This window comes from Anopheles coluzzii, chromosome 3, assembly GCF_943734685.1.
Source record: "Anopheles coluzzii chromosome 3, AcolN3, whole genome shotgun sequence".
NCBI classification, from domain to species: Eukaryota; Metazoa; Arthropoda; class Insecta; order Diptera; family Culicidae; genus Anopheles; species Anopheles coluzzii.
The window spans coordinates 84,788,692-84,813,857 of NC_064671.1; the positions used below are offsets into that span (position 1 = coordinate 84,788,692).

At 44.3% G+C, this 25,166-nt stretch overlaps 6 protein-coding genes across 7 annotated transcripts; 2 read left to right on the plus strand and 4 right to left on the minus strand.

The window, feature by feature from the left end:
• Positions 1-8,555: 8,555 nt before the first annotated feature.
• Positions 8,556-17,783, minus strand: LOC120959525 (polyserase-2-like). 2 transcript variants are annotated; one of them, XM_049610404.1, is made up of 4 exons: positions 17,405-17,783; positions 16,486-17,341; positions 15,362-16,413; positions 8,556-9,755 (listed from the first exon to the last, which is right to left on the minus strand). In XM_049610404.1, the coding sequence occupies exons 1-3, from the start codon at positions 17,649-17,651 to the stop codon at positions 15,498-15,500; spliced, it is 2,019 nt and encodes a 672-aa protein (XP_049466361.1). In that variant the 5' UTR covers positions 17,652-17,783; the 3' UTR covers positions 8,556-9,755; positions 15,362-15,497. The 2 variants fall into 2 exon arrangements, with proteins under 2 accessions (XP_049466361.1, XP_049466360.1); XM_049610403.1 differs by lacking the exon at positions 8,556-9,755 and adding an exon at positions 13,830-14,513 and having other exon boundaries at positions 14,598-16,413.
• On the minus strand, positions 9,772-11,856 carry LOC125907535 (chymotrypsin-like elastase family member 1). The gene is made up of 2 exons (XM_049610419.1): positions 11,781-11,856; positions 9,772-11,717 (listed from the first exon to the last, which is right to left on the minus strand). The coding sequence occupies exons 1-2, from the start codon at positions 11,830-11,832 to the stop codon at positions 10,852-10,854; spliced, it is 918 nt and encodes a 305-aa protein (XP_049466376.1). The 5' UTR covers positions 11,833-11,856; the 3' UTR covers positions 9,772-10,851.
• Positions 17,784-18,595: 812 nt separating the features above from the next.
• On the plus strand, positions 18,596-20,129 carry LOC120958328 (uncharacterized). The gene is made up of 2 exons (XM_040381043.2): positions 18,596-19,789; positions 19,868-20,129. The coding sequence occupies exons 1-2, from the start codon at positions 18,994-18,996 to the stop codon at positions 20,050-20,052; spliced, it is 981 nt and encodes a 326-aa protein (XP_040236977.1). The 5' UTR covers positions 18,596-18,993; the 3' UTR covers positions 20,053-20,129.
• LOC120958327 (ATP-dependent DNA helicase Q1-like) lies at positions 20,082-22,451 on the minus strand. The gene is made up of 3 exons (XM_040381042.2): positions 21,636-22,451; positions 20,859-21,558; positions 20,082-20,785 (listed from the first exon to the last, which is right to left on the minus strand). Exons 1-3 carry the CDS (start codon positions 22,282-22,284, stop codon positions 20,122-20,124), a joined length of 2,013 nt encoding a protein of 670 aa, XP_040236976.2. The 5' UTR covers positions 22,285-22,451; the 3' UTR covers positions 20,082-20,121.
• A 242-nt stretch (positions 22,452-22,693) lies between these two features.
• Positions 22,694-24,312, plus strand: LOC120957454 (oocyte zinc finger protein XlCOF8.4-like). Its single transcript, XM_040379668.2, has 3 exons — positions 22,694-22,957; positions 23,050-23,915; positions 23,978-24,312. The coding sequence occupies exons 1-3, from the start codon at positions 22,829-22,831 to the stop codon at positions 24,186-24,188; spliced, it is 1,206 nt and encodes a 401-aa protein (XP_040235602.2). The 5' UTR covers positions 22,694-22,828; the 3' UTR covers positions 24,189-24,312.
• Positions 24,270-25,013, minus strand: LOC120957456 (UPF0545 protein C22orf39 homolog). The gene is made up of 2 exons (XM_040379671.2): positions 24,875-25,013; positions 24,270-24,797 (listed from the first exon to the last, which is right to left on the minus strand). Exons 1-2 carry the CDS (start codon positions 24,950-24,952, stop codon positions 24,399-24,401), a joined length of 477 nt encoding a protein of 158 aa, XP_040235605.2. The 5' UTR covers positions 24,953-25,013; the 3' UTR covers positions 24,270-24,398.
• Between the last annotated feature and the right edge of the window lie 153 nt (positions 25,014-25,166).

Consider the following 25,166-nt stretch of genomic DNA (forward strand, 5'->3'; position numbering starts at 1 on the left):
TCAATTTTGAGAGGAGAAAGGTCGAAGGACATCAACAACCCTTGATTTGGGTTGTGATCAATAGCTTCTTAGTTTTCCGTAACGCTTTAGATAATTTCACTCATAATAATTTCATTTTAGATAATTTCACTCTTGGAAAAACAAAATTACCTTCATGAAGCCTTGATCGTAACTCATCTTAATATATCCATTTTATTAAATTTATTCTCTCTTTGGTTTGGTTACTCAATAATTGTCGAAAGTCAAGTTATCAACAATTTCAATTTTCCTATATTTTGACCCCTCTCTACAAACTGTTGATACGTTAAAATGAAAAACTACAACATAATGTCATCTTACTGTGAAGACGGCTAAAGAGTACAATAAGGAGGAGTTCGGCAATGCAAGGACCGGAAAGTTTTTGCTATTGACGACCTTTCGAATGACTTCCACTGTTTAAGATTCTTATCGACCAAAACAAAACATGCCAGTTGAGGAGAACTTTTCGATAGACATTGTACAGATTTAGTTTTATCCATAATAAATTAAAAACTTTACCAAAGCGTAGCGATTTAATACTATACTATACTCCTAAAGAATGTAGGATGTAGTATTGTGAAAGGAAATTTGAGTTCAATGCCAAAGGCTGGTTGTTTTCCTTACCAACAGATACTTCTCTAGTAAGTTATCCAAAATTTAAGTTGAATCTACTGTTAGGGTTTGGCCATGTCTTTGCATACAGTGTTTACTTAGCTAATCAGGCATCTTAAAAGCGTTATCGGTCGCCGTAAACCCTAGTGGCTTATTGAAGTTTGAACCGGACATAGTAAAGAATGAAAGCGGTTTACTGAATTTTGGTATTTATTTCGCATCATTTTTTTGAAGCTATTGATTTATAATCTTCACAAGTGCTGTACTTTATATAGCACAACGTAATTTGGCGAAAGAGGCGTAAAAGAGAGTTGCACAAAATCATATCCCACAGGAATTTGACCGTAAAATAGGTGCACAACTCTTGCCCATCTTCCATCATTCTCTTTTATTAACTCATTTTCTTAGCGTCCCAGACGCCTCGTCGGTCAATTGAAAAGGGCCATTGAAAATACACCAATGAAAAGACGAAGGGAAATGGTAATCGATAATACAATTACTTCTTTTAGAACCAACGTTTATGCCCAGGAGTGCTTTCTTATAGTGCTTCCTTTCTCGATACCTTTTAGGCACACCGTCTTTCGCTGGTCACTTGGGAGTTAAACCTTTTTGAACAGTGATTTCCGTTGCACTGCTAGCAAAAATGAATGATGCTACCATACCGCGTTATTGATATCACAAATTTCAAGCTCAACGGCTATCGGTTTAAAGCAAACCAATTAAAATCTTATCCACCTCCTTGTACACGCCAAAACTTGCATTGCTTGAGTAGGATACTTTCCCGTGAGAAAGTTTCCTGTAGTCACGGGACCTAGCCAAGTTCAAAGCTCCCGGAACGATATTTCGGGTTTGGGAGGTTCAGGTTCGTTGTCTTTCCCTCCGGTTACGGCAGACTGTGTGCGTTTGGCATGTGCAAGGAGTTATAGGAGAAGTGATAGTACCATCCTGTCTGAGGGTATATTCCCAGCTGAATAGAAAGGTATCTCGAGAGAGGTTGGTGGTAGTGCCTTCCACGGATCGTAAAGTTTCAATTTTGCGTGGTAGTTTTCGGTAAAGTTTGTGGTTCTTTTGGCACCGAATGTAGTAGTTAGCACGTTCCATGTACAACAGAGGGCACAAAACAGTGAGGTAAGAGTTATTGAGTATTTTAAAAACTAAAAACATGGTACAGTTAGTGTGGTAGAAACAATCAAGGACTCAGTGGTAGTGTCGGGAAAGTTTTGCTTTAATAAATGCATTTTTCAAAAGAAGTTCAGTTATTTCAGTGTTAATATTAAAATCATCTCGGAAGACGGTCGTGAAAGCAAAATCATTATCATCAAATGTTTTCAGATTTATAAAATTTGAATAAAGTACGTTAACATCAACATGAATTATTAGAACCAACGGTGTTGTACCAATTGCAGAACAATCTAAACTGACCTTTTTTGTCTTTTATTACCTATTCCATTATTGCTCAAAACTGCTCAAAAAGAACAATGTATGTCCTTTGCTTTTGCTTTTCCCAAAATCGATTAATATTTCTTTTTTTTACCTTCCTTGTACTGGCAAGCTTTCCAAAAGTATGAAACTCATTTGCTAATTTCAGTCCGATTCGTTTGAATACCCAAACATGTCCAAGTTTTAAGAACATAACCGACATGGATAGGTACATTACCAGGAATTCTTATTGCGTGAAAGTTGTGTCTGTCGTGGAGTTTGCGTTTCAATTTTCCGTTGTATTTTGTGTTTTTTCTATTGCGTCCGGACAACCATCTCGATAGTCGTTGAGGCGTGTAAAAGATACTTTCCGCCATTTAACAGATGGCACTTCCAAGGTCCTTCCAAGTCACACAAGTAACAGGAGAACGAGAATGTGAACAAAAAAAAACATACCAAAGTTATGAGAGAATGTGAAAGGAAAGGCAAACAAAGTTTTAATTTAATACCCACAAACTGGAACCGTGAAAGTCCAGCTCGGTTACCCGCCGTATCGTTACAGCCACGGTGTTGGATAGGGCAACATGCTTGTGATTATTCTTCTAACCATCCATTACGGGATTGCTATTGGATTATTCCACATTGGACGCGCGATTGCGATCGGAATCACGTTGATAGTAGGATGAGTGTGGTATGTATCTTTTTGTTTGCTTTATTTTTGCAATTTACAATTCATCAGCTACATCACCACCTACAGAGATTTATTTGTCTCTTTTTTTCCTTCGTTCTTTTTTACTACTGCTCTCCTGTTTCATTTCTAGGAGAAAAATTGGTTCCTTTTGCAAAAACAAAACGAATGAAAGTAGCAGTGTACGAAATATGGAACAATGGAAACAAAAAAACGAAGGAAGTGTAATCATTTAACAATTCCATTTCGATACTAAACCTTTTTCACGCTGTTCGTTTCCCTCAAATTTGTTCCCCACTGGTTCCGACTCGCAAGTGCATAATGAAATTACTTTAATAATAATATTTTAATGCTAGTTTTAATTTTCACTCTCCATCCGGTTGAAAAGAAGCAGCTGTGCTCGCCCGGAAAATACCGCAGCAACGTGATTTAAAGTCAAGCTGCTTGCCTTGTTTCTGGGAACCGAATTGATACCAACTTCTGCGGACACCGACCTGGCAAAGAGTAAGGACATTAGGGACGCAATAAAAAATGGCATATTGTAGTTTTTATTGCAAAGAAAGTGAAAAAGCTTACCGTTACATCCTTCAGAATTATGGTGCGTTCTTAACACTTTACTTTCTAGGCCGAATTTACTCTTGAAGTAAGTTGCTGTTTTTACATCTTGACGATATAAAACGGCCGAGAAAACCAATTAAAAGAAAACCATTGTAGTAAAAAAGAAATATTGTTCTTGGAACCCATGAGTCTATGAGTTAAAAACTTTAGTCGACGAAGTACGGAAGAATAGTTCGTGGTAATGGTGCCAACCTACGCTAGTATTAATGAGCATAGGATTTGCTCGAAGGAGAACAAAATTGCGCAACCTTTCGTAAGCCTTCCATGCCAGTGTAATGCTATTCATCAGATTTAATTAGTGTTAAGCTGTGCAGCTTTGCAGCTGGTGGCTGAATATTGTAACGCCATATGGAAATGGAAGGCATTTTTAATCATTTCTTGAAATTTTCATTTACGTATGGTTTGCAATCTTTCTCTATTTCTTCGAAATTATTTTAAAGTTTCAGTGTTTAAATAAATCATTGTTTCTTTGAATTATGAACAAGACAGCCTTACGCGACTTTACCTTTAGGTCGATAGGCATGTAATACGATAAATATTGCATGGTAATACAATTTGCACGGCTCTAAATTTTATTATTTTTGCTCTACCATTCTGACAATACAAAATGTGTCAAAACAAAATGTGTTTGTAGGCTTTAAAAAAACACGATTGGTATGATTTTAGTTGCAGTACGTCGCCCAAATGAAGCTATTAATATTCGCTATGATTAATGCATTCATAACCAGGGCACCCGCAATCTTTTTTGCACTGGTCAGAGACCCCGTTTCAGCTGCTCTCAACTACTGCTTTCCTTTCCTGCTCTGTTAATAGTGGACAAAACCAAAACCAGAAAAAACAAACTGACAACATCAGTACCAGCAATTGCAATAAAAAAAGACAATATTTATTATTGCCGTAGAGCAGTGCAGTGCAGATAGAGAGGCCCGTGGATGGCTTTGGTAAATACGGCACTGGAGGCAGTAAAATATTCACTGTAGCGGGAAGGCTTTTGAACAAGTTTGGTTGTGTTCGATGTCAGAAATTCGAACGGAGAGGAATATTTAATTGATTCGTTTTGAAACCAACTACAATGTTTTGTCCCTAATGCAATTCAGATGCATTTTGGCAAAAGCTTTCAACCGAAATCGACTGTAATTGATGGCGCCATATGCGTAAGCTTCTTGTGTACCATACAGGAAAAGATGATTAAACGTTAATTATATATTATGAACACATTTGTAAACTGTGCTATTCAAAAACAGCACCAAAAGAACAATATTTGGTAACAATTTATGGTCATTATTTCGTTCAACTGTTTTTTTTTTTTAATTTAACTCGTTTGGGCTTTTTTCCGCTTTAAAAATTATTAAATTAGATGAATGCAAAAGTTTGTATGAGTTCTTACACCACCAGTTTACTTTTTTGTAGTTTCTATAAGTTATTTAACTTTCTGAATTCATTTCCCTTCCTGATGAAAGAGTAAGCGTTGAACATGAGCTTTACAGACCGCTTTGTTCGGTATGGCATCTGTTTGTTTTTAAAAGATTCAAGCTACACTCTTGAACCTAAATAGAGAAGCGTACATTATGTTTAAACGAAATCATTATAATATCATCATTGAATCTGTAAAGCAAATCATTATTATAATAGAAGACATCTAACTTGTATCTTTATCTTTACAAAGTTTTTTGGAAATTAAAGCATAGGGTACTGAATTGCACATTTACATCCCTTTGAGATGCAAGTATGTAATGCTGCAACATCTATTGAATGATTCCAATCTTGACGATACTGGACATTTTTTTATTCTAATCCTTTGCAAACAATTATTAGAATATCCGTGGGATCATTTTTCGGCCAACAGTACAAAAAATATCAGCTCTTGTTTCCTATTCAAATGTTCACACAGCAAACACGTGGCAAGTAGCATAGTTTGCCCGTGACAAAACGACAACAAACGCAATGCTTCAAACGCGACTTTCCCAAAGCTCTCGTATATTCTCACCGGCACAACCACTTCTCGCGTGAGAGTATGCTATGCTACTAAATGTTACATTACATTCTATCCAAACGGGTACCGAACGATAACGTTAGCTCGAACCGGCTTTTTTGCCACCTAACATTACACCAGCTCGGGTGGATTGTTTTGATTTGTTCGGTCGTGTTCCGCAACGGAACCGAAAAAAGCCGATCTCATCATCGTCCATAGTACCTTTACGCTTCGTGAGATGCTCTTGAACAAATTCCCCTCCAAATCGTGCAACGTTCCTTTTCTCTTTAAACGGAAAGAGCGCACGACTCCCCCTGTGTTGCACAACATTAATGTTCTCTTTCAAGCGGGATCCTGATTCCAAAACGCTGCTATTCACCGTCGGCATCGACTTTTTTCAAGCCAACGCAGAGGATCTCAATGTCAACTTCACTCATCATCAGATTTGTCTGATGTGCATGTGGAAAGGAAGACTACCGTCATCTATGTCAGTATCGTTTGGTAGGGGTGACAGTTTCCACAAAGTACTGAGTTCCGGATGCATCTTGCATGTTTTCACTGTTTTACGAGCATCACCTTACGTAGCAAGCGATGTTTTATTTGTAGATGAATTGCAGATCGAACCCCATTACGGCGCTAATTGGAGGAGTCCGATTTAAGATCCCGTCTAAAGCTGCAGGAGTACCGATTATATAGGATTCATCAGGATTATAAGTTAGTCACAGTTCTTAAGAAGATGCTTAAGCCTCATAAGATACCATGGAATGTTTTTAAAATAAACAAATTAGGAATTAAATTAATTTTAATGCATTTTATAGGTACAGCAAATCAGAGGTAAATGATATGGATCAAGCTTTTGTGTATGTGTATATATTATGAAGAAATATATTTTTATGTAGCTTAAATTGCCATAATATTTAAATCTTTTCAAACATGTTTGTATTTATATTTGTGATATAGCTTCAGAGGAGTACAAATGTCTTAGCTCTGGATTGTTTCTGAAAGCTTCTACCATAATAGAAATATTAAATTCATTTTATTAATTTTATTCAATTAATTCAAATTCTTATCTTGTTTCCTCCCATTTTAACGTTACGTTAAGCTTGAGTTGATATTGGTCAGACCATTCGGAATAACGTCACACGGCGTTGGAAGATGCAAAGTTAGATTCCTAGGGTGATTTGAATTCTACGAATTGAAATCCTGAAAACTGGATGTAATGGTAAACTGAAAGCAAAAACAGGTTAAGCTCAACATACATGGTCAAGTAAACGGACAAACAAATAACCCGTGTGGCAAGGAACTAGGGATTAAGCGCCGTCACTTAAGCGGATGCAAATAATGCTTAGTCTCTCGGGTGTGCATGTTCGGCATTGTCTGCGAATAAGTATGCCCTGTACATTCGTTCCTTCGCACTGAATGGTAAACCACTAGCTGATCAACGAGAAATGGTAAATTGTTGAGTTGCTACCGTACCGCTGGGTTGACATTTTCGACACACAATTTGGCGAGAGCCCGGTGTTGGGAATGAATGGATTCAATTCGTTAGTCATTTTGCATTATTCTGAACTCTTCTTTCCTTGCTGCCAGGTTTGACACAGTGCATTTTATTTTGTTTGCATATAAATGGTCCAGTGATATATGGTTTGTCTCTTAATACCATGCACCCAATATCACAAATTGGGTGAGTTTCGATTTGCATAAACCGGACATTGTTATGCATTTAGATTTGACTAAAGGGTACAGAAAGATTATTTGAATAATATCACACAAGGTATTCTATTACATACGGGTGAACAGCAGCTAGCTAACAAGATCGTTAGAAATAATTGGAAAAACAAAACATATTTAAGGACTTGGTGTAAATCCAAATTCGTAGATTTAACAGAAACATAGTACCCGAGTGATATTAAGACCATATTACAACCGTATATATGCAAAAGAAGCCCAAAGATTGACCTTGACCATATTATTTGAAACTGAAACGGCAACTCATCTTAAAAGTCACTACTACTACTACCACACCTTTAAACAAATCAATTTATTATATATGATAGTGTTGTGTCCGCACAGAACAAACATAGACGATGTACGGCACAAACAGAATATATTACATTATCACTACTCTTTGGTATTATTGTATTACACGGGTATAAAATAACATAAACGCAACACACGCAATGCGGGGAGAGGACGACTGATCTCTCTCGCGCCGCGATCCTCCCTGAGGACGTCACAGGATGACAGCCCTGCTGTCAACAGTGAGCCCGCAGGATGAGGCAGCGGTCTGTCCACAACAGATAGTAATTAAAAAAAACACTATCCAATATGCATTTCACAGATTTATTTAAAATTTTAAAAATAAAAAATAACTAATACATGTGCTTTGTAATGATTACAACCGATCACTAATGATTACAACCGGCCGCTATGTTGCACACGACTACAAGTACTATTTTTGCAGCTTGCGCATCACACTAACACATGTCAATAGGCAATAACCACGCCACTTAATCGAACGGGCTTTATAATAGATTGTACAGCCTTTGTGAAGCTCGTCTAAAGCCTTCTTCGACCGCTGGGTACGATTTCAAGCTAAACAGATGGTAAATTGACCCTGATGTCAAGCTTGCAATCTCTTCGTTAATACTTGAAGCATCACAGATGTTGATAAGAACGAACAAAATTAGAAGTGATCAATGGTTTATGTTCTGCTTTATTGCAATTCAGCACGCGTCGCGAAAGGAGCAAGTTGTGTTGTGCTGTAAATTGAGCTGATTTGCCACCAGACAACCCGATCCTTTAGTTTTCGTGAGTGTGTACAATGGTTTTGAGGTGATGAAGAATATTTGTTGACGGCTGTACATTCGAAATTGACTCGGAAACCCATGGAAATATATGTTCCTGTGCTGACGTAATAATAATGGTTTATTTGTTACTAAAAATATGTATCTCCCGCAGATCGAACGGCAGATTTGGTGACTCCTTCATCGCTTCCAGTATCCAATCCAAATAGACATCGGTGTTTGTGTAAACTACGGGATAGTAAATACTGCAAGCTCTTGGCAAGATCACAGCAAAACCGCGCAGAAAATGTCGTTGCTTCGATTCTAGCCACTGCAACGAGTGAAGCGAACCACCGAAATCCGTATAGACACATTCATCATTCAGCGCCCGCTTGCTAATTACACAATGCTTCGATCTGTCTACGGAAAAGTCCACCTTCAAACCTTGCCATCGTGATTGACACTCCGCCGAGGTGATGTATCTATCATCCACGCTGCTATTTCCAAAGTTAAATGTGGAGGAAAATCCAATGACAGCCTGTACCAGGTTTGATGTATCGTAGCTGCGTATTGAATCGATGGTCGGTAAGCAGATGGGCCTCACATTCGGAAGAGTTGTATCCGCAGATGTGGACAGCAGAGCCAATGCAAGATCGTGTGCATGATTCGTTCGGTTGTACTGTGGATGAATGTGGATCCTCTCAATCGCAACACGATGGGTAGGAAGATCGCATGCTTCATACTTATTGGTTTTGAAACATTGCTTCTCGACAGTGTCGCTATTAGCGTACCCAAACTCAACGGAGTATCTGAAACGGAGTAAAATAAATTTGGATAATGTCTAGCATAAGCCAAACCCGTGCCACTGTACTTACTGTTGACTAGCGTCCTCGAAGCAATATGCCGGTCCAACAACGTGCCTGTGGTTTACGAGTGTTACCGAACACGGTCTTGCACTGGAAAAAGTCACATTTGATAAGACATTCCCCACCCATGGTGTTGGGTAGCTGCTCGATGATTCACCACAGCTATTAAACTCCAACAACGCTTGAAGTGTTGGCTTGGCAGCGTGCTGTACTGGCATTAAATTCACCCGTTCATTTCTCGTTGTGGCGAGAAATGACGATTGATGCGCTTTATCGCGCACGTTTGCCACTATCCATTCGAGATCGGCCAACTCAATCGTGTGGAACAGGTACGGACCATTGTCTAGCTTTGCGAATCTATGCGGCTCGTTGTTATCCATCCCGTACAGAAAGATACGCGAGTTCTCTCCGTACGGTACAGGTACTTGTAACGGACTGCCCAGAATGGAAGGGAGCGGAAACTTTGCAAAATTATCCGTCTCAATTGCACACATGGAGTTTTCTTCCAAGGGAACGAAACGATTTTTCAACAGCAAGCGTTGCTGGCAGTTGCGCTGATGTATGATGGTTAGTTTCTTGTCTAGGATGGAATTCCATTGGCTAGATGATATGATCGCTTCCGTGGGCTTGCGCCAATGCAGCTGCTTCATGAAGGGCAAACAGATTGGGTTGATGTAGGGATTCAGTAGATTCGCTGGCTCCAGAAGCTCTATCAGTGCAAACGTCTGTCTCGGATGGTTCGGTGGAGGGATGATAATGTTCTTGATCTCCACCAGCTGGTGCGATAACTCACACTTGGTAGGAAAGCAAGGATCATCTCCAGTATGCTTGCCTAGGATAAGATGACGCCTAAAACGATGAAAAAAGCCCCATAAAAAATTTAGTACTTGCACTCCCCGCAATGGTACTTACCATGTGACACCGTTTTGTAAACTGCGTTTGGGGGCCAGAGCATACCATTCGCTTATGAGCACTACCATGCTCCTTGTAGATGGAAAGTCACCGGTGCTATTTTCTGCAACCTTTAAATAACCAATCCAGGGCATAATGGGCATTGCATTATTTATCTGATAATGGGGACTGACTATGCCGCAGGTGTCCATATTGAAAAGACGTAACCTTTCCTTTCCCGGCTGCTGCTGCAGCTTGCTCCACTCGGATTCGAGCAATTCTTTGGTTATTGTGATTTTATCCGAATCTGCTGTTTCTAGCACGTTGTACCTCATGTTGTACAGTATCCAGTCAAGATAAGCTTCGATATCGATGTACACGGGCGGTGGATGCACATTACAGGCCGACCCATGTAGCTCAAACCCCCACAGAAAGTGTCGCTGCGTACCATTGAATGTCTTCGTTTTCTGGAGCGGGGCACCCGCTTCCAGCGCTCTACAGGTAAGCGAATCCTGCTTGTTCACCAGTTCTGCACAGATCCGTTTGTTTCCCAACTCAAGCACAATCTGCCGTTGAGTGTACTGTCGCATACACTCGGCAGCCTCCAAGTAGCGCACGGGTATGCTTTTAAGTTCGATTGTTCTCCCAAACTTTGATGGCACACTTAAGCTACTCGGTTCTCTCGTTCGAAGCTCGGATGTTACAGGTAGGCAGATGGGCTTCACATTCGGTTGTGTGGTGTCTGCCGGGCTCAACAACTCGATCAGTACGATATTGTCCGTAGAATTGTTAATGTTGAACTTCGGGTGTACTATGATTCTTTGAATTTTTCTCATTTGTACTGGATGTGTACAGACGGCGGACCCATGACTTTCAAAACATTCTATGCTCGACGACTCAAATGCGAAACCTAGTACAACGGTCGACCTACATCGACGAATTAATATTTCATTAGTACCTTGACCAACAATACAACTATACTTACTTGACACCATCGTTTTCGAAACAATGTGCTGGCCCAACCGCGTACCACTCGCTTATTAGTGTAACAACACACTTATATGAAGCTTCACCAAGTGGTATGACCAAACCAATCCACGGCAGTGTCCAACCAGTACCATTTTTAGCATAAACAGGTGACTTCAAACCGCAAGTTTGGAAGTTGAATAATCGTAGTTTCTCCACATAGTCTACATCGAACAAATCACTCCCATACGTAAGCACTCGCTCATCAATGTACGGTTTAATCCAGTCCAGATACTTGGCCACATCCGTGTAAGCCGTGTTCTTCAGCGGATCGCACAGTGCTGTACTTAAGCGTGCTGGAGTAAACGACACCAGACCCCTCACGAACCATTTACCACCGATCTCGAAGAACATTCCGCCGCCGCTATCTCCATTGCACGCACTCACACCCTTCTGCCCTTTACCACAAAACATGTCCGACGTCAGGTGAGTTCCAAACACCCACCGATCGCTTGCAATGCAACTCAACGGATCCTCCACACCAATCAATGCCTGTTTCAGCTGATCCGACACAATGTCCTGTTCGTTGTATCCGAATCCAACGATGGTTCCGTTTCTACCCACGATCAACTCCTGATTGCTGTCCATGGTCCACAGACAGACCGGTTGCACGTACTTGTTCATCGTGATGTTCGAACTCAGCTTGATCAGAGCAATATCGTTGACGATACTGTTTTTGCTAAATCCCGGATGAACTATTATCTCTCGCACACGGTGCGTCTGCGTGTATTCGCTTGATTCGTTTAGATGAATTCGTCCCACATCCACCGACACTCGCGATATCGAAATCACACCGCTTTGGGTATACACACAATGAGAAGCTAATAAAAGGAAAATTGCAGTATTTTTACATGATTTGCACTGGGTAAAACAGTGATATTTACCTGTAAGAATGGTGTTCTCGTCGATGATGGATCCACCGCATTTGTAGTGCATCTTTCCAGTCTGTTCGTGAAAGATAGCCACATGCCACGGCCAAAAACCTGCTTTAGTGTCCATGCCATCGTGAATGAGGTATTCCGTCGTCACTGTGCGTTTACCACACGTTAAATGGTTCTCCTGTGCGCGTGTTTGCGATCCGACGTACAGCAAGCCAAGCAGTAGAGGGAGCCATTCCATTGAATGATACATAATTGCACGATGTGATACAAAATTTTCCATTTACATAAATCCTGACCTAAGTATCAACAACAACTGCACGGTTCGTACGGTGTCATCGCTAAACTGTAACTGATTCCTCTAGCTCCGATCGGGGAAGATCGTAGGCAATGCTTTTACAATTTGCAATCTCGAACATAGAAGGTCGTTTCAATGTGGTAATAGTTTGTTGTTATGAATGTGAAATACCGTGGAAATACCGGACGCATGTATCAGATACATCATAATGTTATGAGTTAGCGGGACTGGAAACAATTTTATTTAGGGGTAGTTATTACCTTCCCACAGAAAATTCTTTAATACATCAAAGTTTTAACTTATTTCGAAAATCAGCCGTGGTCGGGTTCTGCGGGCTAGGCCTCGAATAAGCAGCTAATGGGCATGAATATTTGTTGATTGATTCTACCTATAGCAGTGTAGTCAGTACTACGTGTAAGAGATTCAGTGCCTTCAAGGGTTGAACCTTTAACAGAGAATTTGTTGGATAGCGCAACTGTTTAATTTATGATCACATAGCTGTGATGCATTCTCAAGCAGCGATCACTCATTGAATTATCTTCAAAAAGTCTAAATATGCACCCCGATTGAACAGCTGTATCACAACACGACGGCATAATGAAGCCCCATTATATTAGTTTTAATCAGTCATGACATTATTATTAGGTTAATGTTAAAAAAATAACATTAGGAAATAAGTTACTTATGAAGATCGAGCCACTGAGTCTTCCATAATTTTCCGGTATATAACACAAGCTGCCGTCCGTCTTTGTGTAAACTGCAGAATAGTAAGTGCTGCAAAATTTTCAAGATCCCCACAAACCAGCGAAGATAATGTCTGTCACACGATCTAAGGCTATGCGGTGGCTTTAGAAGAGCTGCTTTTTGTAGTAAGGAGAACCAATGCAATATTGTTGTGGATGAATCAAGCGATCGTCACCATTGGGGCTAGCGGAATAAGTATGGATCATAGATCAGGCGTGAGCGCCCGGCTAACTTGTGCGTAATCCGTATCACATCTGAAACGGATTTCCCATGCTAGAAGATAACGGAGTTTGCCTTTTACTTTAACGCCTCGATCGCATTCAGCGGGTTCGTATATGTGCCATCAATAGTTTCTTACGCTTACGTTGGCAAACACATTGTTCGGTACGACAATCACTTCCGTAGGTTCGGTCTGATGTAGGGAATGTTTATATTTGCCGGTTTCCAACAGCTCTATCAGCGCTCGGGTTCGATGGTGATGTTTGAAAATGTTTTTGATTTCCTCCTGTTGGTACGTTAGCTGACATTTCCCGGAATTACGGTAATCATACTGCTCTTGGGTAAGCAATCGCCTTAACACAACATCCCTGTAAAGACGTTTACCACGTAACATGCGTACCAACATTAAACTTGTTTTGTAAGTTATTCAAAGATAGGAAAAGCATTGATCGTTGCACCAGTAACAATGATTTCCTCATTAAGTATGGACGCTGACGATGTTAGATACTCGCTTGCCAGTTACGCAGAGTCTTTGCTAGGCACAAAAGAACTACACACTTTCGTTCGAAACAAATAACTTCTCAGGAAATCAGTACACAAATAAATAAATAAAGTACACAGACGTCAATTTCTAGCTTCTTCATTTAAAGTTTATTTTTAAAGTGTTTATTTCCTAGCTTTTCTCTCTTCTTGTTTCTGCTATTTATTGAATAAATACAAATATAATCCCAGTTTAGGAGAACATAATTCTTTCTCTTCATGATTTTCATTATGTTTACTAAACTAACTAACAAAAGTGTAGTATTTATCCCGTTCCTGACGAGAGATGAATGGCTTATTTGTCACTAAAAATCAGAACCTGGTGCAGATCGAATGAGAGACCTGGCTGCTCCATTGTTTCCAGTATCCAATCCAAATAGGCATCGGTATTTATATAAACTACGGGATAGTAAGTGATGCATTCTGTTGAAGGGATTATAGAAAAGCCGCGCAGAAAGTGTCTGTCACTCGATTTCATCGCCTGGCGTGAGTGGAGCGATGCACCATGAAGTGTACGGAGACACGTATCTTCCTTTGTTCTTTTGACAACGACACAATGCATTGATGTGTCTACGGTGAAGCTAGCCCTCAAACCTTGCCACCGTTTCTGACATTCCACCGGGTCGATGTACCTATCATCCACTTTAGTAATTGTAAAATTAGAAGACTCCATTACGAGGCTTGAAATATCATAACTACGACTCGTATCGATGATCGGTAAGCAGATGGGCCTCACATTCGGACGACTTGTATCGACAGGAGTGGCCAGTTGAATCAATGCAATATCATTGGCACGATTAGTTTGGTTATACTGTGGATGCAGAAACACCTTCTGGATCGAAACTCGCTGAGCTGGATGAATACACGAATCGTAGTTTTTGGTCTTAAAACATTCTTTGAAGGCTGTTTCATTAGTATCTCCGAACATTAAAACGAACCTGTAACAAAAAGATATTAATAATAATAATAACCATTCAATATGCAGCCAAGTAGGTAACATCAAACCACACAGCGATACTTACTTTTGACTATCTTCTTCGAAACAATCTGCTGGACCAACCACATACCAGTCGCTTATCAGCGTAACCAAACAACTACTTTCGTTAAAGAATGGAGCATTTGAGAGGCGTTTCCCGACCCATGGCATTGGAAAGTTGCTGGATGATTCACCGCACGTGTTAAAGTTAAACAAACTGCTCTTGGAAGCTTGCTGTACAGGCTTCAAGTTCACACGTCCATTCGTCAGTGTGCTGGGAAGTGACGTCTGACGTTCATGCTCCCGTACATTCTCTACTACCCATTCGAGATCGGCCGACTGAACCGTGTCAAACAAATACGGACCAAAGATTGATCGATTGTATTCACCTGGCACATTATTATCCATACCGTACAGAAAATAGTGCGTACTTCCTCCGTACGATACAGGCATCATTAAGGGACTGCCCAAGACGGAAGGTACAGGGATCTGTTTGTACTCAACTGTTATCTCGATTGCACACTGTCGAGAATCCTCGTTAAAGTCGATAAAATAACTCTCCTGACGTAGTCCATGCTTGCAGGAAGGGTTGTCAATCACTGCTAGCTTCTTCTTCACTGTCTCAACATCAAGATTAATTGATATCCCAACTTCTGTGGGTTTATGATGATGCAACTGATCCATTAGGGGCAAACATATTGGCCTGATGTAGGGATTCATTAGATTCGCAGGCTCCAGAAGCTCTATCAGTGCAAACGTCTGTCTCGGATGGTTCGGTGGAGGGATGATAATGTTCTTGATTTCCACCACCTGCTGTGTTTTGCATTGGCTAGTGATGCAGTCGTTGAGTTGAACTCCAAGCATAATATATCGCCTGCCGAACACATAGAAAAGCATTTAAATTTAATGGGAAAGCAGACACTTATATCACTATACATAAAGTCACTTACCAAGCAACATCGTTCTCTATACTACGCCTTGGGGCCAAAGCATACCATTCGCTTATCAGCACTACCATGCTTCGCGTCAAAGGAACCTCACCGGTGAAATTTGCATCATTCATAATGATCCCGTTCCAAGGAAGGGTCGTTGAAGCTTCATATATCTCTAAACCATCGGTGGTTAAACCACAGGTGTCCATATTGAACAGATGCAACCGTTCCTTTCCGGGCTGCTGTTGCAACTTGCTCCACTCCACCTCGAGCGTTTGATTCGTAGTTACAGTTTCAAACACATCCATTGTATCTAGCACGTTCTCCCTCATGTTGTACAGTATCCAGTCAAGATAAGCTTCTGCATCGAAGTAAATCGCCGGTGCCTGTAAATCACAGACCAACCCGTGTAGCTCAACTCCTCGCAAAAAGTATCGCTCCGTTCCGTTCAACATCTTCATTTCCTGTAGCGGTGCCCCCGCTTGAAAAGAAGTACAATTAAGAACGTCCTGTTGATCTGCTACCTCTGTACAGAACCGGTTGTTTTCTAGCTTTAATGCAATCTTGTGTTCTGAGTACCGTCTCACACACTCTACGGACTCGATAAAACGAACGGGAGTGTTTTTGTGCGTGTATGAAGCTTCTTCACTTGAATTCATTGCCACGTGTAAGTTAGTCTTGGCGTTCGTTCGCAGCTCAGACGTTACGGGCATACAGATAGGCTTCACATTCGGCTGCATGGTGTCTACGGGGCTGTATAACTCGATCAGTGCAATATTATTTTCATAACTGTTCGAGCCTAACTTTTGGTGCTCGATGATTCGTTTAATTCGCCGTGCTTGTGAAGGATGGGTACATACGATCGTCCTATTGCGATCGAAGCATTCCGTCTTTGACTGATGCATGTCGCTACCGAAGATAACAATCGAACTAAATTGTTGAAAAGCAACAAAATTAGTAATTAACAAAACACTTCATTTGAAAAACCACAACTATACTTACTCCACACTATTGGTGCTCAAACAATGGGCAGGTCCAACCGCATACCACTCGCTAATGAGCGTAATTGTACACCTAGAATTTAAATCGTACCATGGTCCGACGAATCCAAGCCATGGTAGTGCCCAAGTGGTACCATTCTTAATATATGATGATGATTTCATGCCGCACGTTTCGAAGTTGAACAGCCTTAGCTTCTCCACATAGTCTATATTCAGCACGTCACTATCGTACGAAAGCACACGCTGATCAATGTACGGTTTAATCCATTTCAGATACTTGGCCACATCAGTGTAGGCCGTGTTCTTTAGCGAATCGCACCGCTCGGTACCCAGGGGTGTGAACGACACCAGACCCCTCACGAACCATTTACCACCGATCTCGAAGAACATTCCGCCGCCGCTATCTCCATTGCACGCACTCACACCCTTCTGCCCTTTACCACAAAACATGTCCGACGTCAGGTGAGTTCCGAACACCCCCCGATCGTCCGCAATGCAACTGAACGGATCCACCACACCAATCAATGCCTGTTTCAGCTGCTCCGACACAATGTCCTGTTCATTCACACCAAATCCAACGATGGTTCCGTTTCTTCCCACGATCAACTCCTGATTGCTGTCCATGGTCCACAGACAGACCGGTTGCACGTACTTGTTCATCGTGATGTTCGAACTCAGCTTGATCAGAGCAATATCGTTGACGATACTGTTTTTGCTAAATCCCGGATGAACTATTATCTCTCGCACAAGGTGCGTCTGTGTGTATTCGCTTGATTCGTTTAGATGAATTCGTCCCACATCCACCGACACTCGCGATATCGAAATCACACCGCTTTGGGTATACACACAATGAGATGCTTGGAAAAAGAAAATTGCAGTATATTCACATGATTTACATTTGATAACACAGTGATATTTACCTGTAAGAATAGTGTTCTCATCCAGGATGGAGCCACCGCAGGCGTATTCGTACTGTGCATCCTTTCGATGGAAAAGAGCCACATGCCACGGCCAGTGTCCAGCCTTAGCGTCGATGCCATTGTGGATGAGATATTGCGACACTACTTTACGTTTACCACACGCTAAATGGTTTTCCTGTCCACGTGTTTGCGACACAACACACAGCAGGCCAAGCAGTAAGGTAATCCATCCCATTGAACGACACATAGTTGCAAGTTTCTTTGGCGATGGCTTTTTTCCGGCAACTAAATTCAGATTTAAGGAGCAACAAGAACTGAACGGACCGCACTGTGCCGTTGCGAAACTGTAACTGATTCCACTAGCTTCGATCGGCGAAGATGATAGTCAATGTTCTACATTTTGCAATCTAGGGCATAGGAGGTCGTTGTAACGTAATGTAAAAGCATGTTATTATTATTGAGTGGTGGAAATACCGAACGCATGTTCCAGATAGATAGTCATCTATGGCATAAGCGGTACAAAAAAGCTCCATTGGTTTGCTCAATAGATGGTGTATTACAACTCATTACTGTCCTTTTGTTGCAATTGTGTTTCGACACATCTAGCGGCTTCATCTAATCATGACCTATATAGCCTTCTAACTTTCCGAACCAAAATCTTTGAAATTGGTCGCGTGCTCAGATACATGGGTATCAACACCAACGACCATTGCATTAGTTTACATTGGAGTTTAGTATTGAAACAATCGTATCGCCTTTTCTAGTTCTAGCGATACATAACTTCAATGCGAAAACCATACAACAGTACAGAGGGAATGAGAAAGCTCTCCAAGGGATGAAGCTCCACTGGTGGTTGGGTGGGTATCCCACCAACAGATGACGAAGAACAGCTTTTTGCTATTTTCAGAATGTATGAGTCTTTTACAGTCTGCTAAACGAAGCCTTTCTATATTCCGTTTAGATTGAGAGTTTGGGTCGTTTAGAACCCGTTTAGTGGTCGTTTAGTGGATTTGTGGCACTTGGGATAGGTCATGATTAGATGAAACTTGTCGAAACAAATTGCAAGAAAAGGACAGCAATATAATGATGAGTTGTAATACGCCATCTATTGAGTAAAACAATGAAGCTATAGAGTTTTAAAAAAATTAATATCTAATAAAATGTTGACGCTCCTAACGAAAACCGACAAAAAAACTGGCCACACTGCCTGGTATATGATGTTTTTTTGGTTGCCAGTGACAGGGTTAACGTTCTTATCGAAATCTTCGTGGAAATATGGATAAGGGCTTATTTCACGCAACCTTTTTATCTGTTGCATACAACAGTGGAGAAAACCTAGGAATATTATTTTCCTATAAATCTTCATAAGCATGTTATTTGATAAATTTTAATGGCACTATCGCTCCGAAAGAAAACAACAGTTTTCTAATGATAAAATTGACAAAAATATTTTAGTAAAATTTAACAAATATCCCACGACTGCCAAAGCTGATGGCCACCGGACAGCACACCGTCAAACCTCAGCGCTGTAAACAAAACTAATTCCCAACACGGCTAACACACACCAAAATCCTCTCCCCGGCTGCACTATGGCGAATCTGCGCGATATTACCGCGAAAAAATACGCCCGCCCCACGATCAACGTTGCGATCCATCCGAACCCGGGCACACCGCCGACGGGCGCGGGCCCATCCGCCGACGGCACCGACTACAGGTCCATCTTTTTCAACGAAATCTCACAAATCATGCGCGGGTACGGCGATTGCGAGAAGCCGCTCCGCGAGTCCGTCCTGCTGGTGGAGAAGATAGTGCTGCAGCAGCTGCGCGGCATCATGCAGGAAGCGATCGATCACGCCATGTCGCGCCCGAACTCACCGACCCTGTCCCGGCGCGACTTTGAGTACATTATGCGCAAAAATCAGGTGCGCGTGGCGCGGCTGCAGAAGTACTTCCGCGACATGGCGCTGATGAAGAAGCGGCTGAAGGATCTGTGCGGTGGCCGCTATCCGCACCTGAACCTTGGCCCGAGCTCGGAAACGTCCGACGACGATTCGGACCGCGAGGCGCCCGAAAAGTATGACGAGGAAAAGGCCCGCCGGCTGTTCCGGGCTGATCGAATCTCGCAGATCCTCACCGGACGGCAGTACGAGGAGTACATAGCGGCCCGCCGCACCTCCTTCATGCACCGGAACACGGAGGTGATGAAGAGCCGGATGCGCCAGTGGTTAAACATACCGGAGGATGTGAACATCACGCAGAGCTGCCTGCTCACGCTGGCGTACCTGGCGCACGAAACGATCGCCGTGCTGGTGGACTTTTGCATCCTGACGCGCCTCAACACGGCCAACCGGACGGTGGATCCGTACAGCCGGGTTACCCCTTCTGGTAAGTTTCTATGCCAGTTGGGCTGGGGGAGGAAAGAGCATAATGATTAATTGCGTCCCGCATTGACGGTGTTGACAGGCAAATCGTACAACATGCTGCACGCCTGCCCGGAAGTTTCGCAAGGCCGCGGACTGGACGGCGTGAAGCCGATCACGCCACAGGAAATTACCGAAGCAATGCGACGACACCGCCAGATGGCCATGCGCAGCTCTGGTCGGTACCGAAATGCGCTCAACTTCAAGCCACCCTACCTAGCGATGTAATAACGGAAAGAGTCTCTCATGCTTAAACGTAATGTTAAATTAGCCTTATATTTGTAATAAAAAAACATTCTACTCTCCATCCTCGAGGTCAATCACTTCCACCTCCTGCACGACGACCACGTCTTCGTCACTTTTTTGAGGGCTCGTGGAGGAAGACGTCGAGCTCGTCTCATCCTCGGAGCTCTCTGACTCGGCCCGGACCCGTTTACCAGCGCCCTTCGACACCCCGTTCGTTTGCGTGGACGTTTCGCTGGTCGTTCGTTTCCTTCCCGCACTGCTGGTCGACGCGGTCGCCGGTCCACTGTTCGCCGCGAGCGGAAACAGCTTGCCGACGCGGATCTTCAGCGTGCTGTTCGCAACCCTCGCCGAACCCTTCTTGATGTAGCTGTGCGTCGCGTACGGTGTAAACACGAACGATTCCTTCAGATAGTTGTGCACGATCAGGTAGGCGACGATCTGCTCCGCTACGGTACGATCGATCAGCGGGGCCGGTTCGCTCAGCCGCACGTGCGTCGGTCCCTTCTGCATCCAGGCGTCCACCAGCTTCAGCCCGGTAAGGTTCGTCTGCTCCAGCTCGCACTTGTCCACGATCCGGTGCAGCTGCTCCACGTACGGGGCAATCTCCTTCTGGGGCCACACCAGATCCCTGTTGGCGCACCGGTCACACATTGCGTTACAGTCTTCGGCGCCCCAAACCTCGGAAAAGTAGGCCGAAATGAGCTTCCGTCGGCATCTGGAAAGTGAGCAATGGCGTGCCATCGGTTAGTACCTCTTCACCCAGCAAACGATCCCCGCAAAACACTTACTCGCTCGTGGTGATGCAGTACTCCACCATCGCGTACGCATTCTTCAGCCCGGTGCGCTCGGAGAACGTCATCGTCGTGATGCGAAATACGTCCGAGAAGTGGTACAGCAGTATGCAGTCCGATCGGGCCCCGTCCCGTCCGGCGCGCCCACTCTCCTGGTAAAAGTTCTCCATGCTTTTGCTCATCGTGTGGTGTATCACGAACCGCACGTTGCCCTTGTCGATGCCCATGCCGAACGCGACCGTCGCCACGACCGCCTGCAAGTCCTCGTCGTGCCAGAGCTGGTGTATCTTGGTGCGGTCGGCCGGCTCGAGGTTTGCGTGATACGGTGCCGTTTTCAGGCCGCGCGCCACCATCTCGCTGCTGATGTCCATCGCGTCCTTCGTCGAGTAGGTGTAGATGATGCCCGTTTGCTTGCGGAACCGGGTCAGCAGCAGGTTGGCAAGCAGATCGTACTGCTCCTGCTTGCTGGCCGGCTTCGGCAGCACGTGGTAGTAGAGGTTCGGCCGGTTGAACGACGCGACGAACAGCAGCGCGTCGGGAATGTTCAGCATCGTCTGCACGTCACCGATCACCTTGGTGGTGGCGGTGGCCGTCACGCCGAGCAGGGGTGCCTTCGGGAACATGCCCTTGAGCACGTTGAGAAACTTGTAGTCCGGCCGGAAGTCGTGGCCCCACTGGGAGCAGCAGTGCACTTCGTCTGCAAAGGAGAAGGAAGAAAATTGAGACACATTTGAAGGACGAGAAATGGGGTTTCTTGTTGCGCCACCGCATTACCGATCGCAAATCGATCCAGGTTGCCATGGTTGTAGCACTTTTGCAGTGCCGTCATGAACCGCTTGCTCTTCGCCAGCCGCTCCGGCGTCACGTACAGCAGCTTCGTGGTCGGCGGTCGCTTGTCGCTCAGCTCTTTGTGTATCCGGGTGACCGCCTCCTTGCTGGTGGTGCTGCACAGCAGCTGTGCCCGCACCTTCCACCGCTCCAGCGACCACACCTGGTCCTCCATCAGCGAGATGAGTGGGGAGATTACGACCGTCAGGCCCGTGCTCAGCAGGGCCGGCAGCTGGAAGCACAGGCTCTTCCCTCCACCGGTCGGTGCGAGCAGCAGCACATCGTTCCCGGCCATCAGTGCGTTTATCGTGGCGAGCTGCTTCGGCCGGTAGTCCTTGATGGAAAATACGAGCGCGAGCAGGTCCCGCGCCTTGGTCGACCAGGGGAAATTTTCCCGCTCCCAGTCGCCATCGGACTGTTGGGCCGATTTGCGCTGCTTCCGCACCTGCTGGATCGTTTCGCACAGCTGCACCAGGTGGGACTTTTGCGACCGCAGCCGGGCCAGTTTGTCCTCGATCACACTGAGCTTTTCCTTTATCTGCTGCTCGTGTGTGCTCAGCTCTTCGTCATTCAGCGAGCTTAGCCGTTCCTCCATCGTGGGAGTCCTCTCACAACACGTGTGCCACGGTTGCCTCGAGGAGAATACTTTTTTACTTAACAAATTGCACCGTTTTACGCATACTTTGCCACTAGAACGTGCTCACCGTCCTGACTAGGGTAAGGCGTGTGCCGGGAACCATGCCGAGTGTGTGTGTTTACGTTTGTTGACAGTTTTTTGACAGAAACGTTGCGGTGCGTGAAATTAGCCCTCAGGTTTAAACACATTTTTTTCGTTTGGCTAACAAAATGTTAAATTATATTTAAATTAGAACATTAGATTAAATATGAACGTAATAAAAACCATAAAAATTGGTTGAAGTAATCTTTCAATTAAAAACAAACTCATTTCGGGTTTTTTGCAAAAAAAAACAGTATTCCAACTGTCAAACGTCACCGTAGAAAAAAAGGTAAACATTGCGTTGTCAAACTTTGCAAAAGAATGTAAATTATGTTTTTCTCCTCTGCTGGGGTCCGAATCCAATAACAACTTGGCTGACGAGAACAAAAAAGTGTCCCCGACCCACAGTTACTATGCTAAGATGAGCTGTGTCGATCGCATCTGTCGCCTTTGCCTGCGGGAAGAGCTGGACAATGGTCCGGACTCGATGGTTTGCCTGAACGAGGACGGCCAAATAGTAAACATCATACGGGAAACGACCACCATCGAGGTAGGCGTTATTTGGTGCTCCTAGAAGTGGAACGGAAGGATCGAGGGTCAGGCGCATTCTTTCACATCCCGGTGCGTTTTGTTTTTTTGTAGGCGATCGTTGATGAAAGCGTTCCGTACTACCTGTGCTCAGAGTGCAACGAGCTGCTGCACAAGTGCTACGACTTCCGGGAACGGTGCATCATCAACGATGACATTTTCCGGCGCAAGTTCAGCACGGCGCCGGAGGCGGAAGAGCCCCTCTTCATGCCGGTGGACGTGATCCATCCGGAAGCGGTCGAGGAGGAATCGCTAAAGGAGACAGCCTTCAATGGGGCGGCGGAAAAGCCCATCATTGAGGAGTGTCTGCTGGAAATGATCGAACAAAATGACGATGACATGGAGGGTGAGGAGGTGCAGGAGGAAGAGGAGGAGGAGACGGATGGGAACAAACCGTTGGAAGCAGCCCTATCCAAGCTGGACTCCTCCTCCGACAGTGAGCCGTTGACTGTGCGAAAGAAAAGCACCGACAGGCGGAAGCGGAATCCGACGCGCACGAAAAAGGCGGCAGCGGCGGCCGATAAATCGAACAACAAGCTGCCGTGCGCCCAATGCGGCAAAATGATCGCCCGGAACAACATCAACCAGCACCAGCTGACGCACGATCCGGACCGGCCGAAGGTTTTCTGCTCGTACTGCGGCAAAGCGTTCAAGGATCCGCGCCGGATGCAGCTGCACATCAACAGCAACCACACGCAGGAGAAGAAGTATCCGTGCGACATCTGCGGCAAGGTGTACCTGCGGCCGACCTCGCTGAAGGACCACAAGCGGGTGAAGCACAGCACGGTCAAGCGGTACGACTGCTCCGACTGCGGGATGGCGTTCGTGAGCTGGGCCCAGCGGTGGCACCATTTCAAGAAGGAGCACACCACGGCGAAACCGTTTGCCTGTACCTACTGTGATTGGGCGTTTAAATTTAAGTAAGTTGGCCATGCTTTCAATCGCTTGGTGCATCATTTCGTTTCCTTGCTTTCTCCTCCAGGGGCGATCTCACGCTGCACATTCGCAAGCACACGGGCGAAAAGCCGTTCAAGTGTGACATCTGTGGTAAAGCGTTCAACAAAAGCTACAACGTGGTGATACACAAAAAGTCGCACCGCAATCTACCGCCGCCGGAACAGTCGACGCTGCTGGCTGCGGAAACAGCGATGCTACCTCAAGGCGAGGTAAAACCGGAACATACGGCAATATAGCCGGCGCGGCAAACAGTGCACTGTGACGATATTACGCGACCGTTTTTTTGTGTTAGCTTTTAGTTCATCATCCCAGATATATATCATTTTTAATCTTATTAAACATAACTTTATTCACTCACGATGTAAATGACGGATGTTGGGGTTATTGCAACTGAAAAAAGTGATTTAAAAAATGCTATTTAATCTTTCGTTCGCTGCGCCTTCTTGTCACATGATAGCGCACGACGAGCTGCTCTCCACCTCGGGCGTTTGCGGTCCTTCCCGCAGCTCTTTGGCTTTCGACGCGAGGAACGACCCTTCGTACTCCTTCTGCATGTGCTCCGGCAGTGGTTTGGCCCAATCCTGCGGCGGTGCCGTCCGCTTCGTCCACACGTTGTTGCCGTAGTGGGCGCGCATCCGCTCTTCGCGCCGCTTCTGTTCGCTGCGTATTAGCTCGAGCGCGCTTTTCGTGTCCGTTGCGTTCTTCTCGAACCGCACGCAGTTGTCGAAATCGCGCTTCCACTGGTTGCAGTCGATCGATTCGCCGTGTATGAAGTACTGGTGGAACCGGGCCTTAACGCTGGTGCAGTCCTCGTACTCTTCATTATATAAGTAACACGGCCGGATCTGGACGGGGGCGGAATGCCGGTGAGCCAAAATTGGATTAAATGCAGAACGAAAGTAAATCGCGCGAGTACACTTACCGACCAAAGGTTTTTCAGCACTTCCTCTTCGTCGGGTGTTTTTGGTTTAATTGTGGCCGCTTCATATATTGTGGACATGGTTGGTTATTTGTTGTTCAGCTGCGACAGTGTGCACTGGGACAGCCCCGTTGCAATCAATTTTGTTTATGTCCTTTGACAGCTGTTGGACAAAAATGAGGGCTACATTCACGCACATCGCTAGTTGGTTTACGGTGTAGGATTGAACTTAAAAGGCTGAGAGGAACGGGCAGCTTTTTGAACGCAAAATCAGTTGGCAGATTGAGGATTGAGG

What these genes read in the sequence shown, in the direction of transcription:
- LOC125907535 (XM_049610419.1), bottom strand. Translation starts at nt 11,832, where the DNA reads ATGCACTACAAATGCGGTGGATCCATCATCGACGAGAACACCATTCTT. An exon ending in CGAGAACACCATTCTTACAG is followed by an intron (nt 11,718 to 11,780) that starts GTAAATATCACT and finishes TCCTTTTATTAG; the next exon opens with CTTCTCATTGTGTGTATACC.
- LOC120959525 (XM_049610404.1), bottom strand. Translation starts at nt 17,651, where the DNA reads ATGTGTCGTTCAATGGGATGGATTACCTTACTGCTTGGCCTGCTGTGT. An exon ending in TGAGAACACTATTCTTACAG is followed by an intron (nt 17,342 to 17,404) that starts GTAAATATCACT and finishes TCTTTTTCCAAG; the next exon opens with CATCTCATTGTGTGTATACC. An exon ending in TTGAGCACCAATAGTGTGGA is followed by an intron (nt 16,414 to 16,485) that starts GTAAGTATAGTT and finishes TCAACAATTTAG; the next exon opens with TTCGATTGTTATCTTCGGTA.
- LOC120958328 (XM_040381043.2), top strand. Translation starts at nt 18,994, where the DNA reads ATGGCGAATCTGCGCGATATTACCGCGAAAAAATACGCCCGCCCCACG. An exon ending in CAGCCGGGTTACCCCTTCTG is followed by an intron (nt 19,790 to 19,867) that starts GTAAGTTTCTAT and finishes CGGTGTTGACAG; the next exon opens with GCAAATCGTACAACATGCTG.
- LOC120958327 (XM_040381042.2), bottom strand. Translation starts at nt 22,284, where the DNA reads ATGGAGGAACGGCTAAGCTCGCTGAATGACGAAGAGCTGAGCACACAC. An exon ending in CCTGGATCGATTTGCGATCG is followed by an intron (nt 21,559 to 21,635) that starts GTAATGCGGTGG and finishes TCTCCTTTGCAG; the next exon opens with ACGAAGTGCACTGCTGCTCC. An exon ending in TACTGCATCACCACGAGCGA is followed by an intron (nt 20,786 to 20,858) that starts GTAAGTGTTTTG and finishes CTCACTTTCCAG; the next exon opens with ATGCCGACGGAAGCTCATTT.
- LOC120957454 (XM_040379668.2), top strand. Translation starts at nt 22,829, where the DNA reads ATGAGCTGTGTCGATCGCATCTGTCGCCTTTGCCTGCGGGAAGAGCTG. An exon ending in GGGAAACGACCACCATCGAG is followed by an intron (nt 22,958 to 23,049) that starts GTAGGCGTTATT and finishes GTTTTTTTGTAG; the next exon opens with GCGATCGTTGATGAAAGCGT. An exon ending in GATTGGGCGTTTAAATTTAA is followed by an intron (nt 23,916 to 23,977) that starts GTAAGTTGGCCA and finishes TTTCTCCTCCAG; the next exon opens with GGGCGATCTCACGCTGCACA.
- LOC120957456 (XM_040379671.2), bottom strand. Translation starts at nt 24,952, where the DNA reads ATGTCCACAATATATGAAGCGGCCACAATTAAACCAAAAACACCCGAC. An exon ending in TGCTGAAAAACCTTTGGTCG is followed by an intron (nt 24,798 to 24,874) that starts GTAAGTGTACTC and finishes GCCCCCGTCCAG; the next exon opens with ATCCGGCCGTGTTACTTATA.